We start from the raw sequence: 16154 nt of genomic DNA, 5'->3' as shown, positions 1-16154 counted from the left end.
TGCAGGTGGACATAAGCTAGCTTATTTTGAAATGCGGCTTTACAGTTCTGAAATCAAATTATATTGGTTCTCAAGATCTGACAGCTTTCAACTCTTTTTTTTTTTTTTTTTTTCCCCTGGCTATTTCTTTCATGACACCTGGTCAGACTGCATTCAACAAATTAACTATTTGTTTAGTCTTCCTGATTATAAATAAGATTTCAGTTCAACCAAATTCCATTGACATGGATATCACACTTTCAGCTCCTATATCTGAGAGGATAAAACAGAGATGACATTTGCAGCGTACAGATCATCTTAAAATTACCTATAATGTAATTGCAAGCAATAACTTTGGAGAAGCTACTGTCCTATCATCATCTGTGACTAAGAACTGTGCAAGTAAATTGCATAATCCTATATATAACGCCACGATCAGAAATGTAGCTTTCCTGGCTAGTAAATATGAATTTACTGACTCACTTGTAATTTCCACTGTAAAATTCCGTCAAGTTTCCCCACAGTTTTGACTATTTATTCTGTAACTATATGTCTGTTGAAGGAGCTGTTAAGGTTAATGGTGAAAAATAGGTTAGGAGGATACCTAACAATTCCTGGAATCAATACCCAAACAGTTAATTATCATGATGCATATCTTCATCACCATTACTGTACTTTCTTATTTCAATTTATAGATTTTATGTGCTGCATATAATTATATCCACTTGGTTTCTCAAAAATGTTACATTTTTCTTCCAAAACACATTTCTCTTCTGTCAAATGCATTTATTAATACCTGTTCTCACATCTGCTTAATCTCATTGGAATGGCCGTAGTGGAACACTTCCTTTAAATTTAAAATCTAAGCTGCTAGGTGTAGGTCAGACAAATCTGTATTTTTCTGTTAAGGCTGGGATTGTACCCTGATATTTTCCTGGAGAAAATACAGCGCTTCTCAGAAATGTCTTTCTGAACCACAGATTAAAAGTCAACCACCATACAAAGGATTGTTTGTATTATCTGTAGGATTGAAGAAATTTTTAGTTGTTTAACTGAACAACCCTTTGACTCTTTTAAAATACGAACGAACAATGTGGCCTGTGGAATTTGAGCACTGGATAAAGAAAAGTTACTTTTCTTTATATTTTAACTGTCAACAGCAGTAACAGTGAAATATTTTCTGCAAGAAAATAAATCCTACAGCTGACTTTTACTCTCCATACAGGGAAGCAGGTGAACTTGTAGGTTGTATCTTGGTTTTCTAAGAAAACAGAAGGAAATGGTATGCACCATTTTGATCTCATTTAAGTCAAACTATGTTGCAGATAATTTGTTTCAAGCTTGCTTTGCTATTGAGATAGTGAATTGTGGAAGGAAGAATGAGAAGGAACAACAGGGACATTAATTCACCTAATTTCTCAAATTGCTATTTACAAAAAGTGTATTTTTAATATTTTTTAACATAATAGAAAAATGTACTCCTTTACATTTGTAATAGCATACACTTTAACTACCAAATGTATGTAAGCAACAGAAACAGCAAATCAGCCATCGCCACACCTTTGGAGGAGCCATTGATTTATGAATGCCTGTCCAATTATTTTTGCTAATGTGAACAATTTTAGTGCGGAATGTGTCAAGATGGGAAGTGCAAAATTTCTGTCCAAACTAGTGTGGATCTCATGCAGTATTCATATTAAGTTAAAAAAAAAATCCCATTATGGTCTGATTATTTTTTTTCTAAATCTTGCTAGAAAAGTAACAATAATTTCAGTGCTAAATGCTGCAGTGTCGCTCACTGCACTCTCAGCCGAAACCTGTGTATCGTACATGAGACCTCTAAAATCTCCAACTTTAAGCCTTAAAAACCCCCACAGTCCTGCCTCTTCAGGCTCTCATTTTGCCACATCATTCTCCTTTGTATACATAATTTTTCTGCTTTCACCTACTCATTCTTTTTATTATAGGAACTGCAATGATTTGATGCTTTATCATCTTCAACCATAAGCCTCAGTCTTTTCACCGTATTTACACTGCTGTCAGAGGTATGTGGGCTGATACTGCAATTGGTGACAGAGTCCTTTGCCAAAGTTGATTTCCCTTCAGTGCAAACGGACCCACTACCAGCAAGGACGTGGCTGTTTATTTCAGGTAAAGATTTATCACTGTGTCACAGAACCCCCTCTAAGCAAATTTATTTTCCTACTTCATTCTGCAAGACATTTTGTACACTGGAAAAAGCAGCAAATTTCTCTCTTGGGTTTCCCACTCTCACCATGGTCTTTGTTAGTCAAAACTTTTATTTATGAGATCTTAAATCTCCGGTCTTACATTGGAGTGAATGTTGTGAAATTTATTATTCTAAGCAAACATCTAGAAATTTTATTTTAGCCCTATTTATTGGAACATTTCCTTTCTGATAAAATACCAAGTCTACAGAATTTTGCACCATCAGGAATTGATTTTCCTCAGCAATTAGGAAATCTCCTTTTCGAAACCAATACCAGAGTGTATTGGTCTCTTTGGTCCCTCCTTTTGCATCTTTCTAGGTTTGATTTTTGGTTTAAATCTACTGTATAAATCTACCTCAACAGGTTTCTTAATTGTTAAACCAGCTTAAGAGGTCTTCTGAAAGGGTTTTCCTTTTTTCTATCCACACAGGGATGTGCTACAGGGCTGGAATGAGCGGGAAGAACCACCAAAACCAGTTTGTAGGTGTCCAACTGCTCCACAGGACTAAGGTATTCACTAGCACTTCATTTTTGTACATCTTGGAGCTGGACTGGAAGTACAATGCTCAGGCAACTTCTCCGTGTCTCAGCTGTTTCAAGAATTTATACCAACTTTGTCGTTTCTACTTTGTTTAGAAACGTACTTTAACTGTAGAAAAATAGGTATCTCGAATTTTCAGGTTAGAAGTCATATTCACAGTGCAAGTTGTGAGATGAAACACCAGGAAAAAAAAAGACAGATGAGATTTAGCACCTCCCTGTCACATCTGACTACACTGATACTTTAATCTAGTTCAAAACACCGTAAATCCAGGTCTGATAAACGTTCTGTTGTTAGTGAAGTATTGAGTGAATGTGGAATTTATGAAGTGTTGCATATTACTAACTACAGCTGCATATATACAGAGAGAGAGAGAAAAACAATGTGAGAAACCAAGCAAGCCGCTGTACCAGCAGTGCAAGTTACCCCACAGCGATCCAACAATAAATCTTTAATTTGATGAGCAGGTTTCATTCAGCCAAACGAAAACAGAGTTAAATCCATACTTACTGGATTCTGGCTATTTTACTGAGACCCCCAAAGACAGGATTACTTAGTACTAATTGCTGCTAGTTTTTCTCCACTAATAATAAAATGGACAAGTATCTGCTCTTCTGAGCAGAGAAATACCCATGCATTTGGCAATGACCGACACTGCAACGGTACGCTAGAAATCATGGCCTTAATACTAGCAGCTGTCTCACACAATCCAAAGGCATGTTTATTTTCTGCCTTTTGCACGCCTTACAAAATAATACGAACATTCCAGCTTCCCCCTTTCATGAAAGTTCTTGAAAAAGGATGCTGAAATGTTACTGCACAACCAACAGAAGTTTATTATGCAGCATCAAGGATGTAATAGGGTAATGATTGTTCCCTATAGGCAAAATTACAACCATTATTATTTTCATGTATATTTATATTTATTTATATATACTCCATTACATCAGTGGGATCTGGAATTCATGTTTGAAACCACAAGGGAAAGAGTTTGTATGATTGTACCTTTCTATAATGCGGTTTAGGTTGCAAATATTATTTTTTTTTTGGGGGGGGGGGGGGAAAATATCTATTTTCTTCTTGCTCTATTTGAAAATTACTCATTTATTTTGATGGAAGTACAAGGAGAATAGCTCCTTCCATCAGAGCAAGCACATTAAGCAGCAGCTGAAAGGCAATGCATAAAGAAACTTCCGAACAAATTAATGCCCTTTTACAGTAGAAGCACAGACAAGCCCTGTGCTCAGGCAAACTAAACCACGAGCTTGGCCAGGTATTTTGGCCTTTCACCAATAACCTCATTGAATCTTTTATGTGTCTTGACTCTGTTCTTCCCTGTGCTACTGTGATTCCACCATTTTATGCAGAAATCTTGCTGAGAACTATAGATTCATTGTTTTACAGCCCCTATTACAGAAACACTGATACTTCGCATAAATACTTTCAGAGCTGTCAGCTAGTGAAGGAGCATTACAATAGAAACTATTTTAACCCTGAGGTTCCCACCAAAATCTTCCTAAAACTACAAAATACAGATATGAGAAAGATAATTAATTCTACAGAGACAGAAGACAGTAGGAAGAAGTACAGACAAATGGGAAAATTTGGTATAAGGATGGAAAGTCATACAATTGCCTTTTAAGTGTCACCTTTGATTTCACCTAAGCAGGGTCTACACTACTGTCCCTTACTTTTCTCTTTTTTTTTTTTTTTAATTTATTTTATTATTTTACATTTATTTCCATCTATATGGGAACTTTTGACTTGGCATGCTAGCAGTTTGAAATGTAGACTAACAAGACATATCTTAACCCTTCCCTTATAGAAAAGGTGGATGCTCAGCACCTGTAGCTGCATACACAAAGTAGCCTGGCATTCAATTGCTACGTGTGTTGTCCAGTCACTATCTAGTATAGTCACTCAGAAAGAGTGAATGTTGGGGTTTTTTTGTTCTTCTGTGGATTCAGCAGCAAAATTGAATGCTTTTAGGGTGGTTGTTACAAAACATTGGCAATTGCTTCTTGGAACTTCGCTGTGAAGAAGTGAAAGCTCTGAACTGGATCCTCACTTTGGCTAAAGCAAGGATACAGTGTTTTGATGGATATGCTATATTGTAAAGCCCCGTTACACAACTAGTCTAATATGAAAGGAAAAGAAGAATAATCTGATCATAAAGTGTTTTTTTCAGGGTTTGCTTTTGGTAAAAATAATAACTGTTTTAAATAAAGGAGTTAACAGAGCTCAAACCTACTAACCATTTATCACAGAGCTAACGATAAGCTGGACACAATTGTGTATTTATTTTTAAACACATTCTTTATATCTGAAAAAAACCCTCACCTTGTTAAAAAAACACAAAATTGTGAATATTTTTTCTTTAAAATAAAAAGGTGTCTAATACAACCAGAAAGGAAAACCAAAAGAGGGGTTCAATGCATAATAAGCAACTAAGTAAAACCACTCATTAGGCTTCCTACACTGAAAGTGAGAAAAGTGCACTCTAACACTACAGAATGCTATTATGACAAGTATTGTCATCACAAACTTAAAACCGTATGAATAAATTATTACTTAGTTTTGCTTTTCCATCTCACTTTCAATACAGGCAACCAAGACAAGTCAGGGTGAAGATTTTCAAGGGTGTGTAAAAAGACTGACATACGGCCAGGTGCTGGGCACCACTGCTATATATTGTGTGAAGAATTCATGGGAGACATTAACTCCTCTTTCCCACCGAGTTTCAAACCCGGATGGGGGCTAGTGATGGACACAAAGGCAAGACTTGGTCACTTATGCTCTTGAAATTTCAATATGCATATTTACTTCAATTTTGCCTTGCCAAAGGCAATTACGAATCTATCACAACATTGTTAAAAGTTACAAAGCCTATTTATTTCACGTTATTTAGTATTTGTGTGACACTTTAAACCTTCAAAATGTTACACAAATGTTGATAAACTGACAGTACTTTGATGAAGCAGATAGACTGATAGGTAGGCTTAGATAGTTCAGTCTTTGTGATCTGTTTTCTCACATCTTTAGGCTGAGATGACAACATCTATCAGGGAAGAGCCAGGAATCAAATCAGAAAATTTCAGTATTCCATCTAGCATGACATCACTTCTATTTTGAAACCCCTTTTACTCCTCTTTCTGACTCCTACTATTCTTCTCAGCTATCCACATTATTCTGCCTTTGTTTCTGTTTCCTCCTACCCTCAATCTGTTGGTATTGCTTTCAAGTAGACACATTAACCCGTAGACTTACACCTTACAGGCTACGTAGTTAGTAAGAAATTTCAAGACCTATTAATTTTCTTTTTGTCATCTGTTCAGTGGACTATTCCGTATCCTAAAAGTACTGGACTGCTTGACGCTGCTGAGGATCAATGCACATCCTAATACAGCACCAGCAAGGAAGAGTCTGCCCATGGTGGGGTGAAAACCAGTTTTCTGAGTGTCATGAGCACTTGAGATATTCAGGCTATGAATATTTTGTACAAGACTCAAAAGCAAAAACTTCTTCCTTTTAAACCCTTTTCCTTAACCTTTCTCTTCACCCAAAACAGCAAGCCAAAACATAAAATTTGTTCCAATTCAGACACTGTATCTAGTCAAATGTTTAGCAATTATTTTGAACATACCTGTATTATATTGCATACAACAAATAAAAGCAAATTTTTGAAAGGTCTCTTCAAACCAAGATACAAGAACGGTATATTTTGAAAATGTAAAATGGGGCATTCTGATCATATCAAAATTTAAGAGAAATCCAAAGGAATTGTTTTCATGTCAACTACTGCCCACAAACAACAATTAAATTTTCCAATGATGAGGCAGGTGCAGACCACTTTGAATAAAAAATTTCAAATCCACTCCACTAGAGTATTCCAGAAGAAGACTGGAGGTAAAATTTGAGGTAAACCCTCCCAACCTCACCTTTTTTTTGACAGACCACCATCCCTCTACATGACACTTCACAGGCTGCCTTTGCCTTCACTTTGACCCACCCAGGGACCAGGTACCTGCACTAGTATGAGGCTTAGCCTGATCCAAAGCATTTTTCTTCTAAGCAGGATTTAACTGGCTTTGGATCAACACCACACTGTTCGTATCCAAATGCATTCCAGTTTGAAGCTGGATCACACATTGATAGATGCTTTAGTGCTATGTTAGAAAAAAGCTTCTATCTGTCTGCAAAATATTAAGTCACATTTGCTGTGGATCAGGTGGGAATGAGAATGCAAACAGATCTATCATGCACATTTAGCAGCATGTAAAGAGTCTTTTCCAAGCCCTGATTGTTATACTGAAATGGGTAACGGTGGGACAAGCATCTTCAAGCCCTAGTTTCCGAAATGCACTATGAAATAAAACTGGTATCAGTCTTGCAAGAGACATGTAATGTCATTATACATTTCAAAAGAAGACAGTCACCCCACAGCAGCTATCCTTTCCAGCAGTGACACTGGACAAGGAGGGTTAACATCCTGACTCTGAACAGGGAACCTATAAATCATAAAGCCCTCATCCCACCGGCTTTCTGCCGGGAGTCTAAGTGCTGCAGCACAAGGCGGTGCACCAAAGCCGCAGACTTCAGAGGTGCAAACATCACAACACAGCAGATATCCTGGTTGCTTTCAGTCAATTATTAGCATGCTGAGCACAAAGGAGCAAGGAGAACAACCAGGATTTAGCCAGAACAATCAAAAAGATTAAGGTGAAGAAAATTAAAAAAAGATATGCCCTGGTGGCAGAAGGATTATGTTTATTGCTAGCTATGCAAATAGAGTAGAGATTACAACCAACTTTAATTATCTCCTTCCTCCTCTAATCCCAGTTTCTTCCATGCCACACTTGTCTTGATCTGACAAATGAATATTCCTTTCTAATAGCAGTGGTTCTCACAAGTCCTTAAGGTAAATAGACTTAAGAGATAATATTCTGGGAGTTAATCATAGGATCACCGAAAAATTTAGGCTGGAAGGAATCTCTACAGGTCATCTAGTTCAGACCCTGCTCAGAGCAAGGCCAGTTAAAGTCAGGTTGCTCATGTTATTCCTCAGTTGAGTTTCAAATTTCTTTCAATATTAAAAGCCTGTATGTAATTCCTATTTCTCTGCAATAAGACAGGTGAAAAATCTCTTAGACAATATAAAACAATAACCAATGACAGAACATAGCATAGAAACTTACTCATTTTAGAATTCCTGTCTCTTTTTCTTGTGGATATCATATTGCTCATTATATTTGAGCTGATTAGGTGTTATTTCCTTTTTTTAAAGAAGCAAGCAATTGATCAGGCACCAAGAATAACTGAATAAAACTGTCATGTAAATTTTCAGCTGAATTCATGTTCCTTTTGTGAAACTCTTCCATCATTAATCCAGAACACAGGCTGGGAAAAATGTGTATTTTTTTTCATTTCCATCTTTTCCTTTGCAGAGCCAAGAAAACCTCAGATAATTTCCTACTGGCAACTTCTTTTTACCTTTTCACAGCTAGATACTAGCCTGACATATTTGCTCATAGCATGCAATTTGTTGAAAGGTAATTTCTTCTACCCTGTTTTGTGAATTGCTCCAATCATGACAATCCAAGAAAGAAAGACTTACTGACATATAGCAAGATGAAAGCCATAATGGGATTTATCCTTTAAATTTTATCCCTGGCATCCCCACCATCTTACAGTTCCCTGTTGTGCTGTTTGCTCTCCATGGGACCTGGGATGAAGTTACCATAGTGGTGTACTAGATAGTTGTGGTTTAACCCTGGCCAGTAATTAAGTACCACGCAGCTGCTCATTACTCCCCCCTCACCCAGAGGGATGGGGAGGAGAATTAGAAAGGAATGAAAAACTCAGGGGCTGAGAGGAGAACAATTTAATAATTGAAAAAAAAAATAAAAATGAAAGAACGGTAATAATAATAACAGTTGTAATGGAAAGGAGAGAGGGGGAAGAGGAATGAAATCCGAAGGGAAGGGAGAAAAGAAAACAAGTGATGCACAGCACAACTGCTCAGCACCCGCTGACCCATGCCCAGCCAGTGCCCCAGCAGCAACTGGCCCGCCCTGGCCAGCCTCCCAGTTTATACACCGAGCCTGATGTCCCAAGGTATGGAATATCCTTTGGCCAGTTTGGGTCACCTGTCCTGGCTGTGTCCCCTTCCAATGTCCCATGCCCCTCCAGCCCTCTCACTGGCAGGGCCTGAGAAACTAAAAATGCCTTGACTTAGTATAAACACCACCCAGCAACAACCAAAACCACCAGTGTGCCATCAACACTGTTCTCACACCAAAGCCAAACTACAGCATTGCACCGGCTACTAATAAGAAAATTAATTCCGTCCCAGTTGAAACCAGGACAGATATAAAGATGAATCTTAGAGCAAATGAGAATAAACATTATGCAACTCAATCAAACCTAGTTTATGGAAGCAGACACACTTTGTTTCCTGACACGATCATTACCCCACTGGCTTCTGTAAAATTCTGAAATACTTATTAAAGGAACATGCTCAGCTTCAGCAACTTTTCAGCATTGGCCATATCAACATAATTATGTCTCTCAGCCTTAGCCTTTGAAATGATCTTACTAATAATACACGGAGGTTCTCTAACATACAACCTCACTTTTGTAAATGTTGCATAAAATGTATTCATGTTTTAAGCCCAAAAGTCCAGATGCCAAAAATAGGCTGAACGATTCTACTTTGTTATCCTCTGTAAGACCAATGCTGGATTTCACTGCGCTTATCTGCAAGTAATACACTTCCAGAGGTAACAGTAAAAAGAACAGGCAAAATCCATCAAGTAAAAGACTCCATTCAAGAAGCTAAATCCTGAGAAGAATTTATCCTCAGAAGATAGAGTAGGAAGCATACGAACAACAAGCTGAGCATGGTTAGATCTGGCACTATGAAACTGCAATCTCATTATCCCTTTGTAATAATCCCATGTGCAAATATACTCATTTCAACAAAAAAGCACCCAGACAAACAACGGAAAAAAATCCCACACCCTAAGGAGAGCTGGTCTGCTTGCCAGCAACAGACTAGTTTGATTACTGCCTATCTGATTAGCAAACACTTGTGTTTCTGTCCCTCGTTTCTCCCTGTGTTTAGTCTCCAGTTTTATACTTGAAGCAATGAGAGGCAGGGACTACTTTGTCATTCTACTTTGCCTCCTGTGCAACAGGATTTCCTACATATGCAAATGATATAAGGAATGATTGCTGAAAACTAACAGTATAATTAATGGACTACTGACCAAAATTAATCTCATTTCTGCAGGTGCATCTGACAGAGCAGTAGCGAGTGGGGGAAAAAAAAAAAAAAAAGAGTAAGTGTGCCTCCTCTTTCCTTAAATACTGTACATCTGTGTTGTGCAACCACATGTTAGGGGACAGCTGTAGGTATGATCATCTGTTTTCCTTAATACAAAATAAAAATTAGAAAGTTGCAAGGGCCATGCTGAAGAAATAAAAGTAGGTGATGCTTGGAACATGATTGTCACAGGTTATAAATGTTGTCTATCCTTTTCCTCCTTAGAAATGTCACGTTAGGCCATATCCTCAAAAACATTCTATTAAAAAAGCATTACTTTTTTCATGGGCAACCATGTCATTTAAGGAAGGTCTACATTTTAGATGTTAAGCCTTTTTTCTAAAACTGTTCTATAAAAAGTTTGCTAAGTAATCTTTATCTATCCACAAGAACTCATACTTCAAATACTTGGAATACTGGAAACAACAAAGGTAGAATATTGCATAAAAATAATGCAATCAGCATTTACTTTATTTGTGCAATCTTGACCAAGGTTCCCTGCCTCCTCTGGTCAGATATTTAATCATGCATTCTTCACATACTTCTAATATATAATAGCCCTTTTTGTAAGGTTATGCAATCACTGGCAGCAAAATAGGATCATTTTATTTGTCTTGTTTACATAAAGAATATCCCAGCTCCATTAAAATTTTCTCATTATGCAAGATATGATCTTTTTCTATTGCATAAGTATCTGACAACATAATGTCACTTGCAGTGATAAAAGATAGCATAGTCCCATCGTTTATCTTTAGGCATGATTATACATACCCGAAAGATGACACCTCCAAGAAACCACATTATTTTAATAGTCAGAATGAATAAAAATCAATGGTAATAAAACATGTGGACACCAAACTCCACAAGACTAAAAACTAAGCCACATCAGTAATGTCTGAAAAATGAAATTAGCACTGGACTTTGCAAGATGACCCCTGTGGTGTCACAGCAACAAAGTTACGCAAAGCTTCACACAGCTGAAGGTGTCCTCTGAAGGCTGTGCTTACTGATCATTGGCAGAAAAGGTCACAGGCTTTGTTGGAGGGATTTTCAGCAGGGCGAAAAGGCAGGAAACAGTTGGAAGGAATGAAGAAATATTTCACAGGCAGTAATAAAAATTTTATAGGGATGCAAGCAAAGCTGTATAACTGATCTGTTTGTAAAATTGTCCAAGACTTCAGCTCAGTCAAACTATATTGCTCTGTAGCATTTGCACGTTAGAATGACCATTAGCTACTTAGGAACATATATATAAACAGTGCTTTATTTGGCTTGTCAAAGAAGAAAATGAAGCACTTCAGTGTAAACTCACAAAATTATTATTCAAAGAACGAGAAAGCAGACAGGGGTTAAAAGCAGTAAGAAACTAGAAAATATTCCTTACTGATAAAAAGCGTGCTCTCTTCTCTGGGACTCTAATTAGGTCTCTCCCCTTTAAGAAAAAATATTGTTTCTAATTTCCTTATTACTCTTACAGTAGCGTTCAGGGATTCAGAGGAATACTTAAATACATATCCATAAAAATAACTGAGAAAATATTCAACATTTTGGAATAGCGGATAAACTCTGAATTAAGGCTCCACTCGACTCATGCTGCCATTAATCTCCACTCTAAGGTCACACTGCTTGCACTCCATTCTGAAGCATTCGCCCAAGTATCTTGTTTCCTCCCTTTCACTGTCAAAGCTTTTGAAACTTCTGAGTAGCAGCATTGCACTGCACACAGTGATGTTTCACAGATGCAAAAAATAGGCATAAATAATTCTTTATACTGCTCCTTCTCACAAATGCAACTACCAGTTCAAAACGATAAACCAACTACAGAAAATGTGTGTGACAAGCGCATGATTTGGAGCTCTTGCCAGCAGTCTCCCACAGCAGGCTGGTGGTAATCATTCACTTTTCATCACTGTCTCATTCTACGCTTAGTATGAGAGCTTTGCTACACTTTTCTAGCTGCATGTCCTATATAAAACCTGAAGTTATGTTCTCATTTATCTGGGATTGTCAGTGCAAATATGTTACTGCTAGTGATTTGAAGAGTTGGACTGAACTACAGTACTTGATTCTTTTTTCTTTTTTTTGCAATGAGTTTTGTGTTTTCTCCTCCAGCTTCACTGATTATTTTCCTTCATATCAGAATGACAGTACTGAAGATTATTCCAGTGAGGAGCCAGTTCCAGCAGCAGGCAAAGTAGTCAGTAGCCTAGGGCAGCCAACCGCTTTCTTCTCCTGTATCACACAAGAGGTGGACCGGCTGTGCTTGCCCAGCTGGTCATTGGTCTCTACTTAGATGACTTTGCCCATTGCTGCCAAAGGATGGAGGGGGAAAGGAGGCATCTCTCTTCACCAACAGGAGCAGAAAGTCACTTCTGTTTCCACCTCTTCCCATATCTCCTCTTTGCAGGAGAACATCCAACCCTTCACCCAGTGACTGACCCTCCCTCCCCATCATCCCAGCCGGTCCTTATCAGAGAACAGTGATTGATGAGTGCTGGAAGAAGCAGGGGGGGCAAGAGGAGATGGATGACTATGTGGGGCAAGGGGTGTGTTGGCCATGAAAGTAAGAAAGATCTCAGAGGGACTGGACACAGGCTGGGATGAAGAAAGAGAGACACCTTAAGCCTTCTGACTCCTCCCCGCCTGTAACTAATTCCTAGGCTCTCTTCCACCAGTCTAGTTTTCTAATTAAACCCTGCCAAGCCCTCTTAGGTCCTTCTGCCACCAATCAAAACAAAGCAATATTGCTACTGTCAAGAAAACCTGATTTGGCCCTAAGAGAAAAATTGAACTGTGGAGTAAAGTATCTCCCATTCCATAGGCAGCTTCCTCCATCTTCTTTACTGTTTGCCCATAATTTGCCAATTTCATGCTTGTCTAATTTAATATCCTCCTTCATTGCCTCAAACTGCATCTCTGTATATGCTCACAAACGACAGGTCCCTATATGCTCATAATCATGCTCTATGCCAGTGTCTCATACTTACTCTTACCAGAAATGGAAAGCAGTACAACTCAGAAGAGCACAAGAACCAGACAGATTTTAGACCTCCATCAGCTGCGCCCTTTCAAGGGACACTGTTTTGCAGGACAGCAGGTAAACCGCACCAGTAACTCCCATTCCTGTCCTTGTAGTGTATGGTTCAGGGCATCTCTCAATGATCCACTTCCTAAAGATGCATACTTTTTTTCCATACAAATCTATATAAATCTGTTTCATACAACATACACGGAATAGCCCGTAACCTGTCTTTCTCCCATATTCAATCAACTCCTACCTATGGAGCCTGAAACCCACTACATTGTTTACAAGATCAAAGCAGGTCCTAACATCAGCCCTTTTCCCAGAAACACTCCAGTTGTTCTCATATTGACTTCGTCTATTCTGAAACTTCCTTTTCACAAAGTTTCTACTTTGTCAGGTAGGAAAATCAACTAATCTGTTATTATCAGATGTATGCACACAATGTATACCTTCTGACTGGTTTTACGACCCTTACCTTAACTTGCAGCCCTCAGTATGTAATAAGTAAACCATGAACTGACCATGACCCATCCCTACCATGTTTTGTTCACCATATCTGGAAGTACTAGAAAGAAACAAAACCCTTAACATCTACAGACTGAATTCTGGAAAGAGAATAACTGTGCCCGAAACTCAAGAATTGGTGTATTCTATGTGATTCAGGGAGATCTGAAGACCCATACCAATGACATCAGAGGTTAACTGAGTCTTTAAAACACAAGCTAGCAGGTTCAAGGGTGAGGAAAAAGAGAGACACACCATCAGAAGAAACAGGAACCTTGACTGTGACAGCAGGCAAAGGTTGTAGGCACTCATTGCAGGGCACAGCCTGAGAGCAACCCTGAGCATGAAGACAAAGCACAGCTTGGAGATGCGCCCTCCATGAGAAAACCTTGTGAGTCTCATGGGACTCCAAGCCACCAGAGAATGCCCCGACAGGTCCACAAATGAGCAGGGGATGTTGCACACACACTTATGACCTTGCTTCAACGCACACATCTGTATGTCTTTTGCGCTGCTGTTGGTTTTAGAAGTTCCTTGCGTCCTACGTGTAAATGACAAGACTGAGCATTCCTGTGTCCCAGAGAAGGAACACAGCCAGGGACTGCGGCAAGTGAATTCGACGTCTTGTCCCACATATTCAGATTTCTGCAAAGCTGTTTGAATATGTTACTGGAGCAGGCTGCTGGCTTACTTGCCAATGAAATTTGCTGCAACTAGGAGAAAGTCTACCAAATTAGATCTCCTCCTCCTCCTCCCAACCCCAGAAGGGACAGATAAAAACTCTGTGCTTATAATTTTGCCTAACAGAAATCTGTATTTGTGGTCTGAATGGAATACAAACTACATTCCCAACTCTGTCAAAGATGTTTTCTCAGAGACTGTAGCAACTGCAATTTTTAAATTGTCTTTCCCAAGGCACACTATGGTGCTAGTGAAACCCCAGCGCGCTGTCTGTAAAGTTATCTACAAAAGATTCCAAATGATATTTTAACAGAGAGAAAAGTATGTGAATTCAGCGTGTAGGTCAAACAAATCAACCAAAAACCCCACACTTAATTTTCTTCTTCTCTGTCACTCTGACTAGTTCAACTACAGACGACATGAGTTATTCCCTCCAAGTCAGTTTGCAGACTGCCTCTCTCAAAAATTAATTGAAAGAAGTGGATCCTATAATTTAAAATGAAATAGGCTCAGCAGGTGAGTAAGCTTTTTCAAGATTGATTACTGAGTATTGATTTTCCACCAATTGGACAAGTTACACTCCACAAGGCCACCTGCACATTAACCTAGAATACATAAAACCACCTCAGGCTAACATCCATCGAGAGGTTGGTATTTTCAGAGGATGCAGTCTCTAGCTCTTTTCCTCACACACACATTCAATGACATTCATTTGGACAGCACTCACACTTTGTCCTTTACTTCACCATAAATAGCTATTATTTGTATTTTCATTTTCCAGAAACAATTTAAGATAACTACCCAGGACAAATCTTCATATAACCTAGCGCTAACTTCATTGTAAAAACTGTAAAGATAGGTAGGTTCTCCCATGATATGAAGGAAAGAGATGCTGGATACAGCATTAACAGAGTGACTTACTGTGGCCTGGAAGCTTCTGCTTGGTCCGTCTGAAGCTTCTCGCCCCCTTCCACTTCCATGGTGCAGTAGACTATTCGATTGGGAGCGACTGACTTTAAACCTTGTACCTCCATTATAACGATCTAATGAAAAGAAAGCAAATAGTTTATCCTTCAGAAAACATTACGTAGCACAGCTATTGCAGTACTAAGCTTCACACAGGTAAAAAAACAATGTAATAAATAATACCCCCAAACCCCACTCACTCAAATCTTCACAGCTGGTGAAGAGTTTTAATTTTGCTTTCTTTTTCCACTTTCAACAACATATAGTAGCAATTGAAATTTTTGCTGTTTCTACTTGGACAACAACCAACACCTCACTCCAATCATAATTTAAATGCTAGTAGTTGAATTTGAGACTAATGTCTAAATATAATTCTAAATCTTAGTACATGAGGAAATGTATCTTTTAAACTATCATGTAAATATGTATTTATAGAATGAATAGGTTACCAAGTTGGATGTAAACAAGACGAGTAAGTACACTGATCACATCTTGAGAGGTTAATCATGGTGCTGTGACACTGGACGTTGCAACCCCTGAATCTCAGAAGCGATTTGGTGGTGTGATGAGCATGAGGCAGGTCAGAGCATCGCTATCAGCTGCTGTATTTTTTTTCCCCCACTACCTACCTCTTTTCCTTCTCCTGGCTCAGTACTCGCAGTCAGGTTCAGCATGCATATGGGGACAGGGGGGAAGAGAAAGGGAAAAAGCCACCTCTACCATCTGCACCCTGAGAAACATCCTTACCAGGGAAATTCTGAGCTTGGCAGATCCCGTATTTTTTCCTCTAAACTATTCAGTTATAGCTCATACGAGCCAAATGCAGCCCTACTTCAAATGCTCTCTGCCTTTTATAAGTCTTACAGTTTGTCACAGTGTGAAATTATTGGAATTTTTACACTT

The 16154-nt window shown here is 38.6% G+C and overlaps 1 protein-coding gene across 1 annotated transcript in view; it reads right to left on the bottom strand.

Annotated features, from left to right (window-relative positions):
• The window catches only part of CADPS2 (calcium dependent secretion activator 2), a 323439-nt gene that overhangs the window by 167074 nt on the left and 140211 nt on the right, over positions 1 to 16154 (bottom strand). Inside the window, exon 6 of the mRNA XM_037389390.1 lies at positions 15207 to 15328. Within this exon, the coding sequence (XP_037245287.1) occupies positions 15207 to 15328 (122 nt within the window). The remainder of the gene's footprint in view (positions 1 to 15206; positions 15329 to 16154) is intronic.

The sequence above is a fragment of the Falco rusticolus genome, chromosome 5 (genome assembly GCF_015220075.1).
Source record: "Falco rusticolus isolate bFalRus1 chromosome 5, bFalRus1.pri, whole genome shotgun sequence".
Lineage (NCBI taxonomy): Eukaryota > Metazoa > Chordata > Aves > Falconiformes > Falconidae > Falco > Falco rusticolus.
The sequence above is the reverse complement of the archived record's forward strand: the minus strand, read 5'-3'. Positions and strand labels throughout refer to the sequence as shown.